Raw genomic sequence first — 14248 nt, forward strand, 5'->3', positions numbered from 1 at the left:
ACCCTGCACGGGGCGCCCCTTTGCCTCCGTCCTCCGCATCCCTCACCCCCCCGCCTCTGCCCGTCTTTACCTGTGGTACCACTCATCGCCTTCCGCCTCCGTCACCTCCCATCTTCCTGCTCTGTCGCTTCCATCTTTGGCCTCCATCTCGGCCCTCCAATGCTCCCCATTCCTGTACCTCCATCGCTTTCCAACCTGGGACTGTCGTCACCTCCCATCTCTCCCCCATCGCCTCCCATCTCGGCACTCGGATGTCCTCATGGCCCCGGCATCTTTTACCTCGAGCCCATCATGTCTCCTGACCACACCTTCACCCACCTCCACTCTGCGTCCTCGCTGCCTCCGACGCCCGCACTCCCATCGCCTCCCATTCCTGCTCATCCATCGCCTCTCACTTTTTCGCTCATTCCTGTTCCTCTGGCACCTTCTGTGGCTGTGTCCTCATCCCTTCCCGTCGAGGCCCATCACGGCCTCCATCTCTACCTCGCCTCTGCCCCGCCCCCGTTATTGGTCTTCATCTGTTCATCCTCGCTTTCCAGTCTTCGTTCCCCCATCGCTTCCCACCCCTTTTCTACTCTTCCTTGCTTTTCTTCTACTTCATCTCGCTCTGGTTTTCTCTGCCTCGTCTCTCTCTCATCCAGTTCCCAGAGTGGCCCCTTCCAGTCTCCCCTTCGTTGCTTTCTTCTCTTTCCCCAGCAGTCCTGTCTGGTCTGGCCTCCGTCCCAGCGAGCGTCCTCGCCACGCAGCACTGTCCCCTCTCTTCCTCTTCTTCCGCTTGTCCACCGCACACTTCACTCTCTGTTTCTTCCCGTGAGTTCTGTGGTCCTCTGCGCCTTCCTCCCTCCTCTTCATCGTCCCCTTGGGCTCCTGTCAGTCCCAGTGTTGCTCGCAAAGGGACCCAGAGAAGACATGGTCTTTCTGGGCCATGAGGAGAGGCACAGAGGGGTGAGAGGAGAGGGGCACGGCAGGGGTGTTGGAGGAGGGCGTTGTGGGTTGGAGAGGAGAGTTGGTCGAAGAGGAAGGGAAAGGTGAGAGGCACTGGCCCAGGGAGATGAGCAGATTGGAAGGAGGGGCCTGGGCTCTGGAGTCAGGTCGGAAAGAACGGAGAAAGAAGGAGAGAAAATGGAGGAAAGAGCATTAGTGGGGGACCCTGTGGTATGTTGGTGCTGGGATTGTCTCAGAGATGGCCACCCCCTTGCTGGGCAGAGGAAGAGAATGGCCCTGGGAGGGCCGATGTCTGCCCAGCACCACGTACAAGCAGAGGAGGAGCTGGAGGGCACCCGGGACAGGGATGGAAGATGGTGGGAGATTGAGTGGAGGGGCCGGGGAGGGGTTGGGCCGGCGAGAGGGGGGAGGGTCAGAGGGCAGAGAGAAGAGTAGGGAGGAGCCTACCTGCCGCGGCTGAGCCCCACCTCTGCTCACCTTAGCCATGGGGCGGGGGTGGCAGAGCGCAGGCTTCTCTGAGGGCCTCAGGCCTGGCTGGAGGAAGAGGCCAGCTTGAGAGGCCTTTCTAGGCCAGGGGAGACCTGTCCTCCCTGTCCCAGTGTCTCCTTAGCACCTGCCCCCAGTGTGGGGGCCTCTTCTCATGCGTCTGCTGCTCCACGTCCCCCTCCTGGGGTCTTACTGCCTTTCTTCTGGCCTTCCTTCCTCCTTCCCTTCCTCCTTTCCTCCACTGACCCCTCCGTCCCCCACCCCTCCCACCCCCCATTGCATAACACCCCTCCCACTCTCCAGACGCTCCCAACGCTCCTGCACCTGATGTTGGCCCAGGCTCAGGGGGACCAGGATTCCTGGGCCCTAAAAATGGCCCGAGAGATGACACTCTCCTGGTCCCTGGCCCCACCTTTGGTTTCAGAGTCCTTGAGGAGCTTCTCAGCCCCCGACCTTCATTTCTGGTCCCCTCCAAAGCCAGGGATGGAGGGGTTGCTCCCAGCTCAGCTCTGGGTCAGTAGCTTCCAAGGTTTCTGGATTCATCCCTCTGGCTAATAAAGGGGGCTGGCATTTATTCGGATTCTGGATGTGAGTGTGTTATCTTAAATTTCTGACTGGGTGGTTTATGGCCAGGAATGGGCTCGAACATCGAAGGGGCTGTTGCGCTGGGACTCTAGATCAGGGGAGAGCTGAGCCTCACGGTTGCGTTTATGGACATCTCCCGGGTTGTGAGGCTCCGGGTACAAGAGCTGGGGTGGCCCCAGGGGCACCTAGGAGCATGGCTTTTCTGGATTGTGTGGGACTTTCGGTTCTCATGATTCTAGATCTACGAGAAGATTTTTATGGCTTGTGATGCTGCAGAAGGATGGGCAGATGGAGGGTCTGCACATGTAGTTTTAACCACGGGAGCATCGCCGCATGGGGTGTTTACACGAGATAATTGTGTTGTTTGGGTCTGGGTTAGCTAACCATCACTAATGGTTGGTCGTTTTTTTTCTAGAGCGCAGGTGTGTGGGAACTCCATGGAAGATTCTTGGTCGTTTAAAGTGTTTTACTGGATCAGTGAATTTCTGGGTCTAGGAGGCTTTGAAGGGACTGTGTTGGGTGTGGGCAGAGGGTGCCAGCCTCAGGCCTTTGGGTGGAGGAGCAGAGTGCTTCCGTCTTGGGCTTAAGGGGTGTGCGGCAGCCCTGAAATATGATGCGTGATGTCGCTCACTAGAGGCTTCCTGGGGAGATCAAAACCAGTGGTCTGGACCACCCCAGCACAACACCTGCATCTTGGCTTAGGTCCCTCTCAACTCCACGGCCCCTTCCAGAACCTTTCTGAGGTTCCAGATGTGGTGTGGAGACCTGGACGTCCTATCTCTGTGCCTTCCCCTAGGACTCTGTCTGGTGGTCAGGGCAAAGGACAGCCTGCAGGGCCAGAGGCAAGAGGCCCAGGAGGGTCCCAGCAGGGGGCACTTGGCAGAGACACTGCCAGTGCCCCCCCAATCCCACTGTCCTCTCTACCTGGCCCTCTGCGCCCTCTGGCGGGAGCTTGGGTCTGGGGAGAGAAATGTCTCTCCAGGGTAATTACTGCCGCCCCAGTCCAATAAACCATTCATCCTTCATCTCCCTGGCCCTAGAAGTATGTCTCTCCACTGGATCTTTCCCCGCCCCCAGTGTAATAAATGCCCTTAGGCTTTTACAGGTTCGCCCAGCTTAATAAACTGGCTGCATTGTGGGACCAGCTGGGTCATAAATCCCCTGGGAGGCCTGGCTCTGGAGCTGGGAAATGGGGAGGCCGTGGGCGGGTGGCCATGCGCCCTGGGTCTCAGGGGCGGGACCATGCGCCCTCCTGCCCTGCACGTGCCAGCCCCTGCCCTCGCTGCCTGCCCCGCCTTTGTGTGCTCACCGCCAGGGTGCCGGGTGCTTCGCGTCTCCTGTGGGGGGGTCTGCCTCTCCAGGCCGGGTCTTCGTGTGCAGCTCGGTGCGTCTCTGCCTGTGCGTTGGTGTGGGGCCTGCCGGTGTGTCAGCGGGCACGTTTGTCGTGGGGCCTGGGGCTCGCAGTGCCGACTCGGACTCTGGTCCTTTGGGCCTCACTGCCTAGTGGGGCATCTGACTGCCTGCCCCTCAGGCCCTCCCTGGGCTCAGGCAGGGCTCGCCCCAGGGTAGTGTGCAGTGTGGGCTCCCAGAGGGGTTAAGCGAGGAGAAAGAGCCTCCTTTCCCCTTGACCTGGGAGAATTGGAGCAGGCCCCAGGTAGATGGCATTTCCATTGCTGGTTTGAGAGCCCAAGAAACCCCATAAGCCCCTCATTTGTCTCCCTGGGAGACCCTGAAGCCCAGGGGGTGAAGAGGCAGCAGTCTCTGGTGAGGAAGGTGGAGGGGTTGTGGAGGAAGGTCAGCATCTTAGCTCCCCGTCCCCCTCCAGCCCCAATTTTGGCCATGCGGTTGTGAGTAAGTGGAGGGAGTAGGGAGGACCCTGGGTATTATGGTTGCCATGGAAACAGCCAATTTTCCAGAGTGCTGCATTGGGAGTGGAGGGACTATCACTACTGGTAGAAGCGTACCCTGCTTCTGGCCTTCAGGCCCTGCCCTCTCCAGGCAGGTGGCCCATCCTGGGTGGGGGTGCAGCTCCCTCTGTGCCCTGCTCCCGTCTAGCTCTCCACCCTAGTCTTGGTGTCTCACACTGAGGAATCAACTCTCAGCACTGGCCCTTTGGGGCCCCCGCTAGGAGGGGCGCCTGGCCCCCTCTGTCTGCCAGAGGTGCTTCCTGGACTCGCACTGTGGCGAGGTGTCAGTTATTAGACACCAAGTGGTTGGTTCTCTCACCCCTGTCCTGCCCCCAGGATCTTCTCTCCTCTCTGGCCCTGCCTGGGGGGATGGAGGGCGTCGCCACAGGTGCTCTGGGGGAGAGCCCCTGCTGCCCTTGAGCCCAGCGCCCTGCTGGCCCCACTGCCTCCCGGGGACCCAGGCTACAGCCGGCCCTCCTCGGCCCTCCCTGGGACAGCAGATGGTGCCTTCCTCCAACGCTCTTGGGAGTCCACTCTTCTGAGGGGCCCTGGGAACTTCCTGGGCTAGAGTCCCCTGTCCCTCAACTATGTTGCCTGACTACAGTGGGGCTGCTGAGCCCCTGGGGGGCGAGACCTGGAGGTGCTTGAGGGGCCCTGCCTGAGCGCTAGCAGCTGGGCTACCACCTTGGCAGAGCGGGTTTGCTCCTCCCTGCCCACCCAGAGCCCAGCTCCTGGACCCCGGGTCTTCCATCCCACCCAGAGCTCTGCCACCTCCCAGGCCCCGCTTTTCTCCCAGTCTACTCCAGGCTCTTGCCCTCTGGCCCCATCTGTCCCTCTCTTTCTCTCTGGATAAATCCCCCTTGAACCCCTCTCCCCTCAAGAAGTGCTTTGAGAGGAGTCATTAGTAGCTAATTATTTAATTAAGCATTTTGTGACTCTCATCTGCTCCCTTTGGGTTCTAACGAATGCGGGATTGTCGTCTCCCTTCTCTGAAGGCCCCAGAGCACGGGTCCTCCGGGCCTGCTGGCTAAGGCTCCCTTTCTGGAGACTGGGCGACCAGCCTCCACCCGCTACCCCCAGGGAACCCAGTCCGCTGCAGGAGGGAACATGGAGACTAATGGGGTCTATTTTGGGGCTGAGATCGTTAGGGACCTCACACCCGCCCCCGGCAGCCTGATGGAGAAGAGGAGACGGGAGAGGTGGGGGGGCAGGGGAAGGAGCCTTCATCTCGGGCTCCCACTCTCCTGCTTTCTCTCACCTACACCCCTCTCTGTCCCTCTCTGTCCATCTGTCTCTCTGCCTTCTTCTTCCTCTGGCTGTCAGTCCCAGTCGCCCCCCCCCCCCATGTCTGTCTCTTCTTTTCTAGGCAGGGCTCCAGGACCCCCTTGTTTGGGGACCCAGGCAGCTCCCTAGTTGCGATTAGAAGCAGGGAGTGCTGGGCAGACTGGGACCAGGATTTCGAGGGGCTGGGCGAGGTGGGGGCAGGTGTTGGAAGGGGGCCAGCCTAGGGCAGTGAGTCAGAACTGAACACAGCCCCTGCTCCTCCTCCTGCTATCGCCTGGGGCTCCCTTTGCCGGGGCGCCTGCTGGGCGCTGGCCCCACAGAGGTACACACCTTGGATCTGTCCCCTCCGCCAGCCCTGGGAGAAGCTGAGCAGGTCAGGCTCAGGCCCCTTGGGTCCTCTCTGCCCCCAGAAAGTCCTCCTGATCCGCCTGCAGCCTCTCCGTGGGCTCGCTGTCTCTCTGTCGCACTCCCTCTGTTACCTCTGTTCTGCTGTAATTAAGGCAGAATTCTGGATGAGGCAGCTACATCTGTCCCTGCGTGTGCACAGCTCTCACCCGGGCACCCGCCTGCCAACCGGTCCCCGGGACTGCAGTGCCTGGGGCCGCTGTGGGCACCCCAGCTGTGGCTCCACACCCTGACCCTGGTGTCCCAGTGCTCTGGTCATGGCCCTGAAGGCCTGCTGGTCTGCCCTCCTGATGTCACATCTCCCTCTCCCTTTCCTTCTCTCTGCAGCCGGGACCACATACATCTTTGGGAAGGGGGGAGCGCTCATCACCTACACGTGGCCCCCCAATGACCGGCCGAGCACGAGGATGGACCGCCTGGCCGTGGGCTTCAGCACGCACCAGCGGAGCGCTGTGCTGGTGCGGGTGGACAGCGCCTCGGGCCTTGGAGACTACCTGCAGCTGCACATCGTAAGGACCCAGGGCCCTGGCCTCTGACACTGCAGCCTTCTTACCCCAAACCCGACCCATCCCTCCATTGCCATGGGGTCAGCCCCTCAAATCTTCCCCTTGAGTGAAGCCCTTGGAACCTCTGTTCCCCTGGAGTTTCCTCTCAGTAGTTCTGCCTCTGAGACCCCTTCCCTTCCTGGCTCATTCATGAGACTCCCAGAGTCACCCTGCTGATTGGAAGCGGCCTGTGCTCCACTCCTGGAGACCACCTGTGTCTTCCGACCTTTCCAAGTGCAGCCTCCTCGAGTCTCCCAGGCCGTTCCGCAGCCTTCAGAAATGTGCCCACATCACTGGCTGCCCTGGGCTGCTGCCTGCTCACGCCTAGAACGCCTCTGGTGGCCTCTGTGTCCTGCACCTGTCCCTGCTGCCCTCCTTCCCCCTCCCTGCCCCAAGCAGCGCACCCTAGTGCTTTGCTTCAAATCCTAGCCCTGCCTCTGCCCTCACCTTGACCTCTGTTTCTATGACCTTTGCTCTCCCAGCCACCTCTGACCCTGCCACCCCTACAGACCCTCTGGCTGTGTTCACTCTGCTTTGACCTCTAGGTCCAGCGCCGCATCTCCACCTTGACCTCTGGTCCCCACTCTGCCTTTCTCTGCCCAGCTCCTCCCAGGGCCTGCTTCCTCCTCCACCTCCGCTCCTTCCCAGGGACTCCCTCAGGGCCTCCTGCCATGCCCACCGCTCCTGTCCTCACGGTTTTCACCCTAGATCGAGTTTTCAGGCAAGCCCTGTTCTTCCCCCCACTCTTCCCGTCTCTGGTTCTGACCTACACTCTTCCCTGTGGCCTCTGGCCTTGCTCCTCTTTGTTGCTGTGCTCAGCTTCTCCCCTGTCTCCTCCCCATGGCTTCAGCCCCTGGGGCTCTGACCTTAGTCTCTATTTCCACCTATGCAGCCCCGAGCCGGGAGCAGGAAGCAGGCAGGCCAGGCTCTGTGTGCTGGAAAGGTCCACGAGGGAGTCCCTGGGCTTTAAGGGGAGCAGGGAAGCCGGGGAGCAGGCTTATTTGGGCTCCTGCCATCCCCATCTGATTAGGGCCGTGGCTACTGGCCCCTCCTTACACAGCAGCTTCCTAGGGTCCCATGGCTGCACACCCTCCCCCAACACCAGGGAGCAAAGGAGGAAGGTGTGAGGAGAGATGTCCTGTGGGCAGAGTGGAGCTGGAGTGGCAGTGGCAGCTATCGGGTGCCGCGTGGGGGGAGTACGGGCGGGGCGTGCAGAGGAAAGGGGTGCAGAGCGAAGAGTAGCCTGGGGAGACAGCCCAGGAGTTCCGTGCCCGGGCAAGCGAGACAGTGTGTGTGAGTGACAGTGGGGGCATGGTGGCTGTGTCAGGAGTGAGGGTGTGACCGTGGGGTACCATGAAGGATGAAGAGAAGGACTGTGTTTTGTGACAGGTGTGTCGCTTCATATTTGCGTTCCCTGGCAGAGTGCTGTCTGCTGTTATTTCGGTCTCCTGGCCACACAGGGCAGGTGGGACTCTGTTTCTGCGCCCCTTTCTGTGACCGGAGGCTGCTGTCCTCCCTCCGCAGTCCTGAGAGGCTCTGCGTGGCTTTGGAGCAGGGAGCCTGGGCTTGAGTCCCAGCCCTGCCACGTCCTTGCTCTGCCTTTGCGCAGCCGCCTCACCTCTCCGGCCTCAGCGTTCTCGTCTGCGTAGTGGCCGGACTGGCGGACGGAGGCTGGGAGGTTTAACGAGACCGAGTGCGTGAGGCACCGAGGACATCGCCTGGCCCTTGGGAAGCCCTCAGTGTCAGCTGGTGCCCCTGTGCTGGCTGATGTCGTCTGTGGTCACCCACCTGGGTGTGTTGGTCCACGTGCATTCCGGGCCTGCTCTTGGACACCCTCTGTGTGTCTCTCTGCCTGTAGGTTTAGGGCGAGTGCTAAGGAGAAAGGGTAGGGGAACAGAGTGCTGGGAGAAGAGGTCTCCTTTCCCTTCCCAGCAGTTGCCCCCGCACCTTGTCTGGTGCAGGGTTATTGGGGAACAAGGTCTGGTGCCTGCTGCTGCTGAGGGCAGGGAGCAACGGGTGCCTGGTGCTCGGATGGGGAGCCGATGAGGGTGGGGGCCCTGGAGGAAATGCAGGAGCCAGGAGAGAAGGCCAGCTCCCGGGGGAGAGTCGGGTGCCAGATGGGCTGCAGGCCCCGGGGAGCAGCCCCCAAGCTCCCTCCCCCCTGGTGACACATCAGCTCCCACCACAGCGTCATTAGCAGCTCGCAGAGAGTGGGGAGGCGGCAGCAAAATAAGAGAAAAGCAATTTGACGTTTCTAATAAAGCGTCGCTCTACTTTGCCAAATTAATTTTGACTCCCATAATTATTTGCTGTAGGAGCGGCCGCGTTCTCCCCACCGCCGCCTAATGAGGTAATTGGGGAATTAGGAATTAATGACTTTAACAGAAGTGACAACTGACTTCACGTCGGGAGCAGCTCCGGGGAGCTGCCGCTCCCCCGGAGTACAGGGCTCTGAGCTCGGCTGCCTTCTGGGAAACCCAGGTGTCCTGCCTTCCAGCTGCCCTGGCTGGCCCTCTGCCCGCCGGCTCCCGGGCTGCACTTGCTCCTTGACCACCTTCCCTGCCCAGCTGAGCCTCGTGGGGAGAAACCCTCAGGGGCGTCCAAGGGGCTGACACCCTGCTAGGTGATGTTACTACTGACAATAGTACTGACGAGAAGCGGCTGTGGCTGTTCCCCTCACGTGCGTGGGAGCAGACGAGCTCTCAGCTCCCTGAGATGTTGTCAGCAGTGGGTGGGGGATGGTGGGGCTTGCTAGTACTCTGTTAGGCAGGCCCAGCCTCAGTTTCCCTGCTTTACTGCCTCCGAGGAGAGATGCTGCATGCGTGTATGACTCTGTGTGTGTGGGCGCGGCTTTCCCAGGTTCTAGGAGAACTGGACCCACAACTGGCGACGGGATGGGGTGTAGGTTTCCAAGCCACAGCAGCACATCCCGCCCCCCAGCTCTCCAGTCCCCAATCGCTGCCACATCTGTGAGCCTCCCTATCTCCATCCCCAGTGCTACGAAGCTGCTCAAATCCACCGGGCGTAGGAGGTGGTTCCAGGTGCCCAGGGAGGACGGGGATAGTCTCAGGAAGACCCCGGGAGTGCAGTGTGTTCTGTGATGATCTGGTTCCCGTGACCGTGTGACCCAGGGGGCCTGAGTGAGCCTGTGCCTGTGTCTCCCCACCCTCCTCCCCAGCCATTTGAGTCTGTCTCCCAAGACCAGCTGGCAGTGGGGAGAGAGCCTTGGCTTTGGAGTCAGACCAGTGAAGGTTCAATCTGGGGCTCCTTTCTTATGAGCTGCGATATTTGGGGATGCTACTTAACCTCCTGAGAGAGGTTTCCTCCTCAGTGAAATGGGGGTGCTGCAAGCGTCCTGAAAGGGTTGCTGTGGGGATGAAGAGAGCATGTGCGGACTGTGCCCGGAGAGGGCCTGGCATGTCTGGGGGAGGCTGTCCCTCCTCCTGATCTGCATCTTGGGGTGGCCCCGCAGGGCTCCCCACGCAGGACCTCTCTGGATCCTGGGGCTGGGTCCAGTGAAAGTGTGACAGGGACAGGTGTATTGTGAAGCTGTGACGTGCCCTGGGGCTGGGCCAGTGGTGATCACAGGTAGATCGCTAGAAGGAGGGAACAGCTGCTCCCTCCCAGTCACTGACCTCTAGTTTTCCGTCTTCAGGACCAGGGCACCGTGGGGGTGATCTTTAATGTGGGCACGGACGACATCACCATCGACGAGCCCAATGCCATCGTGAGTGACGGCAAATACCACGTGGTGCGCTTCACTAGAAGTGGTGGCAACGCCACCCTGCAGGTGGACAGCTGGCCAGTCAATGAGCGGTACCCAGCAGGTAGGTGGCCTAAGTGCGTGGAGGAAGTGTGGCTTGGGGGTGGGACAAGGATGGGCGTGGCTAAAGAAAACCAGTGGGATTGGCGGGGCTGGCCTTTGTAGGGCTGGGCAAATGTGGCCCTTGGAGTGTGGGAACCCGGAGGCAGGGGTTGGGGCTGAGCAGTAAGGCCAGGGTCCAGTTTGGGGCCGAGGGAGAAGAGGAGGAAGGGTAGGAGCAGAGACACAACTGAGGAAAGGATGAGTTCGGAGCTCAGGTAAGGTGGAAACAGGGAGGCAGATGCAGAAGTCAAGGAGGGAAGATTCGGAAATAACCCAAAACGTATCTTGGCAAGTAGGCAGAGCTGTTCTAAAGGACAGAACCAAGGAACAAACCAAGGTCCTTACAAAGAGTAAATCAAAGATCCATATCAGAGATCTAGATAAAGGAAGAGCAGTAACCATGGAGACCCAGAGACAAGGGACCCCAGTGTCTCAGGGGGTAAGGGAGAGACAGTTGAAAAGAGTGAAAAAATAAGGTCAAGTGTATGCAACAAACTTATTGACCACCTACTAGGTATCAGGTCCTGTGCTAGGCCCTGGGGACACAGAGGTGATTGGGACACAGCCCCTGCTGGCAGGGAGTCCACAGTGTTGGTAGGGAGAGGCAAGCACAGTAATGCAAACGGACCCGGTTCAATGGTGTGACAGCCGTGGTGGCCGAGGACAAACCAAGTTCTGAGGAGCACAGGAGAGGGGCAGGGTTGAGGGCGTGGGAGAAATGAGGAAGCCGAGACTCTGTGAGATACAGAGGGAGGCAGAGAAAGAGCCTTAGAAAGAGAGTGGGCCAGAGGAGCAGCGACGGAGGGGTGCGATGGAGGGGTGTGGAACGGTCCCCGAGACACCCGCAGACGCAGAGGCGGCTCTGGGAGCGAGGCTGAGAGATATGGAGACGCTGTCGCACAGACACAGCCAGTGAGAAAAGAGGTGGAGGCTGGCTGTGTCTGCGAGGCACGGCCCCGGTCCCTCTCTTAGCTAGAAATGACAGCTGAGGAGGAGGCAGAGAAGTCGCCCCATGCTGACCAAGAAGAGTGAGGGAAGAAAGACAATGAAAGGTGCAGATGTGCAAACCCTCACGGGCTCGCTTAGGCCGGAAGAAAGGTGCCCGTGTGGGCTCACATCTCACAGAGCCCGTGCAAGCTGGTACCCAGACCTTCTCGGGCAGTGCCTGGGCCTGGAGGGCCACATGGCCCACTAATGAACACAGAGGCCGATGGACACACGGGCCAACTCCAGACACCCGATGGCCACAAACACCTATTCTTCTGGTCAGACAGACACAAGGAATAAAAGCCCTGCCAAGGACCCCAGCCCTACGCCAGGGCTCAGGGTGTGTGTGTGAGGCCGCTCAGACACACAGGCGTGCCTGTGCTAAGTCCCACACGTGCACAGATGCTGCCCGTGGGCAGCTACCTCTCTGTCTCCCTCTCAGCTGCATGCCCATCAGAGCGATCTTCACAGCAGTGCGCATACCAGGCTTCGCTGGACGGGGCTGGACTGCGGTGGGGAGGTGGCATGAAGGCCTCACCACATGGAGTCACAGCTCAGGTCCCGAGTCTCCCTGCAGAGTCCAGCAGGCCAGAGTCAAGGCTGGAGGAGTCACGCCTGCCCTCCCCTGCTCGGGGACCCTGTCTGGGCAAAGTGGCAAAGACTGCTGGTGCCCCCTCACCTGCAAACAGAGGAACCCGAGGGCCGGGTGGCTGCCTGTGTGCACTGTGAGCAGGTCCTCTGCAGAAGTTGAGTGTCATCCTGAGCCACAGCAGCAGGCCAGGTTAGCAGCAGGCCAGGTTAGCAGCATGCCTGGGAGGAGAGCCCTGGCGCCCAGATGCAAAGGGAGCCCAGAGACAGAGCCCAGGGACCTCAAGTCGGCAGGACCTGGCTTGCAGTCCAGGATCTCCTCCTGACAAGCTGTGTGGCCTTGCAGAGTCTTCTAGCCTCTCTGAATGCCAGCACCCACCTCTGAAAGTGGGCGTGATACCTGCCTCATGGCAGTCCTGTGAGAATTTTTGAGATAAGCCAAGGCAAGTGCTAGAATGGCATGGTGTAGAGGAGGGGTTCAGCAAACAGCATTTATTAGAATCCTTGTGAGCACAGTGAGGCAGATGTATGTCCTTCCTTTCCTCTTAGGACACACACGGACAAATACACAGATAAACACGCACACACACACAAGTACCCCAGTGCAGGTAGGTCCTTGAGTGCCTCCTGCCCCTCTCCCTCTGCCCATGAACTTCCCCTCCCTCCCTTCCCTGCCTGACTTCTCCTTTCCTCCTTCAGTGTCTTCTTTGGCCCCTCCCACCCCTACCATGACCCCCAGGATGGGGTGCCCTGTGTTACCTGTAACAGAACACCGAACACTGCTAGTTACTTGCCAGTTCCCCGGCTTGGCTCGTGTTGGGCCAGGACTAGGCCTTTATCTTTCCATCTCTCATACCCAGCACCAGGAACAGAGCAGGCACTCAAGAAATGTTTGTTGAGTGACTAAATGAACAAATGATCCATCGTTGACTGAAACATGAGTGACCTGAATATGTAGAGAAGGCAGTGTCTCGTGGCCTCATAATCACCCAAAGGGGCACCGCTGTGCACATGTGCGGTGGACTTGTTCAAGGCACGTGTCTGTAGGCAGGCCCGGGCCCACGTCTGGGCATTGCTGGGCAGGCGAGCGCAGTTGTGCAGTGGGAGATGAGAGGAAAAGCCTTCCACTACCCAAAGTGTGTGTTACTGAGTAGTATGTAAGTGGTTTCCAAGGGAAGAGTGGCCAGACTCCCAAAGGAAATTGTTGGCATTTCTACGGCTGCCGACTGTGATCACCTAGAGCCCACAGTGAGGGAGGAGCATGTGGAGCTCCTGGGCACACTGACAAACTTCTGTACACACACACACACACACACACACACACACACACTGTCTGCGGGGCCTGCAGAATGGCGAGTGGAGAGGGACAGGTGCACAACCAGGTGACCAGCTGAGGATTGAGAGGGTGTGGGTTAGGGAGTGTGGGGGCAGAGCCTGAAGGAGGAAGGCTTGTGAGTGAGAGGGGTCAGGAGCTGGGCTGGGCCCACAGGGCAGAGAGGAGAGGGGACCTGAGCAGAGAGGAGCCTGAAGGTCTCAGGAGCGGAGCTGCGGCGGGAGGAGAGCAGGGTGCCCCCAGGCAGAGGAGGACTGAGGGCACCAGCAGGCAGGGGACACTGGAGGAAGAGGAGGTGAAATGGCGCAGAGATCCTGGAGAGAAGGGAAGAGGGGTGGGTGGAGCTGCAGGGTGACGGTCCAGCTGCCACTCCAGGCACCACACTGGGAGGTCGCCCGCAGTGGTGCCGGTAGATAGACAGGAGCCGGGACCAGGGTGAGAGACCTGGAGCGCCTGCAGTGAGGGCAGCGGTGGGCTTGGGGGTCTTCAGGGTGGGGCTGGGGGTTGAAGGTGGAAGCTGGTGGTGGGGCCAGGGCTGTGGGGAGGTGTGGGAGGTGAGGGGAAAGCTGGGAGTTGATCGAGGAAGGTGAAGGGATCCGAGACCAGCTTGGAGAAGTGATTTTTAAATCTCACTGTTAAATGAGTGTGTCGGGCCACCCCCCCTAAATGCCGCATAAACCCCTGCTTAACCTGCCCCTCCCACTTCTAAACCACCCTCTAAACGCAGTAACCATCTGGGCCGTAGAGGCCGCCCACCCCCTAACTTAAACCTGCTAAATGCCCCTCCCGCCTGCCTGCTGCCCCACTCTGGGATCGGGAAGGAAGAGGGCCAACAGCTCGAGCACAGACAAACCCATTTAACCTCTGACCTTTGACCTTCCAGCTGCCTTTTCTGTCATTTCCCTTTCCTTTTCTTCTCCGTCCCTGTCTTTTTCTTTGGGTCACTCCTGCCCCCAGGGTGGGGCCGGCTCCGGCTGGGAGCCTAGGGGAGGAGGCGGGAGGACCAGGGACCCAGCGTTTCCTCTCCCGCCTTGGGTGGACCTTGCCCCTGTCCGTCGGATGTTGCTGCTTCTCTGAGTCTCCTGAGAAATGCATAATTACTTTTCTCACTCCTTTGGACTTCGCCGCCTGAGAAACCTACTGTCTTTCTAAACTTTTCCAAGGAAACTTTGATAACGAGCGCCTGGCGATTGCTAGACAGAGAATCCCCTACCGGCTTGGTCGAGTAGTAGATGAGTGGCTGCTCGACAAAGGTAATTAACCAGAATTAATTAATTAATTAATTAATTAACTTTAAAACCACTATCTTAAAGGTGCA

The 14248-nt window shown here is 59.6% G+C and overlaps 1 protein-coding gene across 13 annotated transcripts in view; it reads left to right on the plus strand.

Moving 5' to 3' along the window:
- Positions 1 to 14248, plus strand: part of NRXN2 (neurexin 2) — a 93610-nt gene that overhangs the window by 62170 nt on the left and 17192 nt on the right. For 7 of the 13 annotated variants that reach the window (XM_037146414.2, XM_037146416.2, XM_037146418.2 and 4 more), the window contains 3 exons: positions 5940 to 6121; positions 9813 to 9984; positions 14094 to 14183. In XM_037146414.2, coding sequence (XP_037002309.2) covers positions 5940 to 6121; positions 9813 to 9984; positions 14094 to 14183 — 444 coding nt within the window. The remainder of the gene's footprint in view (positions 1 to 5939; positions 6122 to 9812; positions 9985 to 14093; positions 14184 to 14248) is intronic. The other 6 variants (XM_037146419.2, XM_037146415.2, XM_053659107.1 and 3 more) reach the window with 1 other exon arrangement.

Source organism: Artibeus jamaicensis, unplaced genomic scaffold, assembly GCF_021234435.1.
Source record: "Artibeus jamaicensis isolate MK-2021 breed Jamaican fruit bat unplaced genomic scaffold, CSHL_Jam_final scaffold_614, whole genome shotgun sequence".
Lineage (NCBI taxonomy): Eukaryota > Metazoa > Chordata > Mammalia > Chiroptera > Phyllostomidae > Artibeus > Artibeus jamaicensis.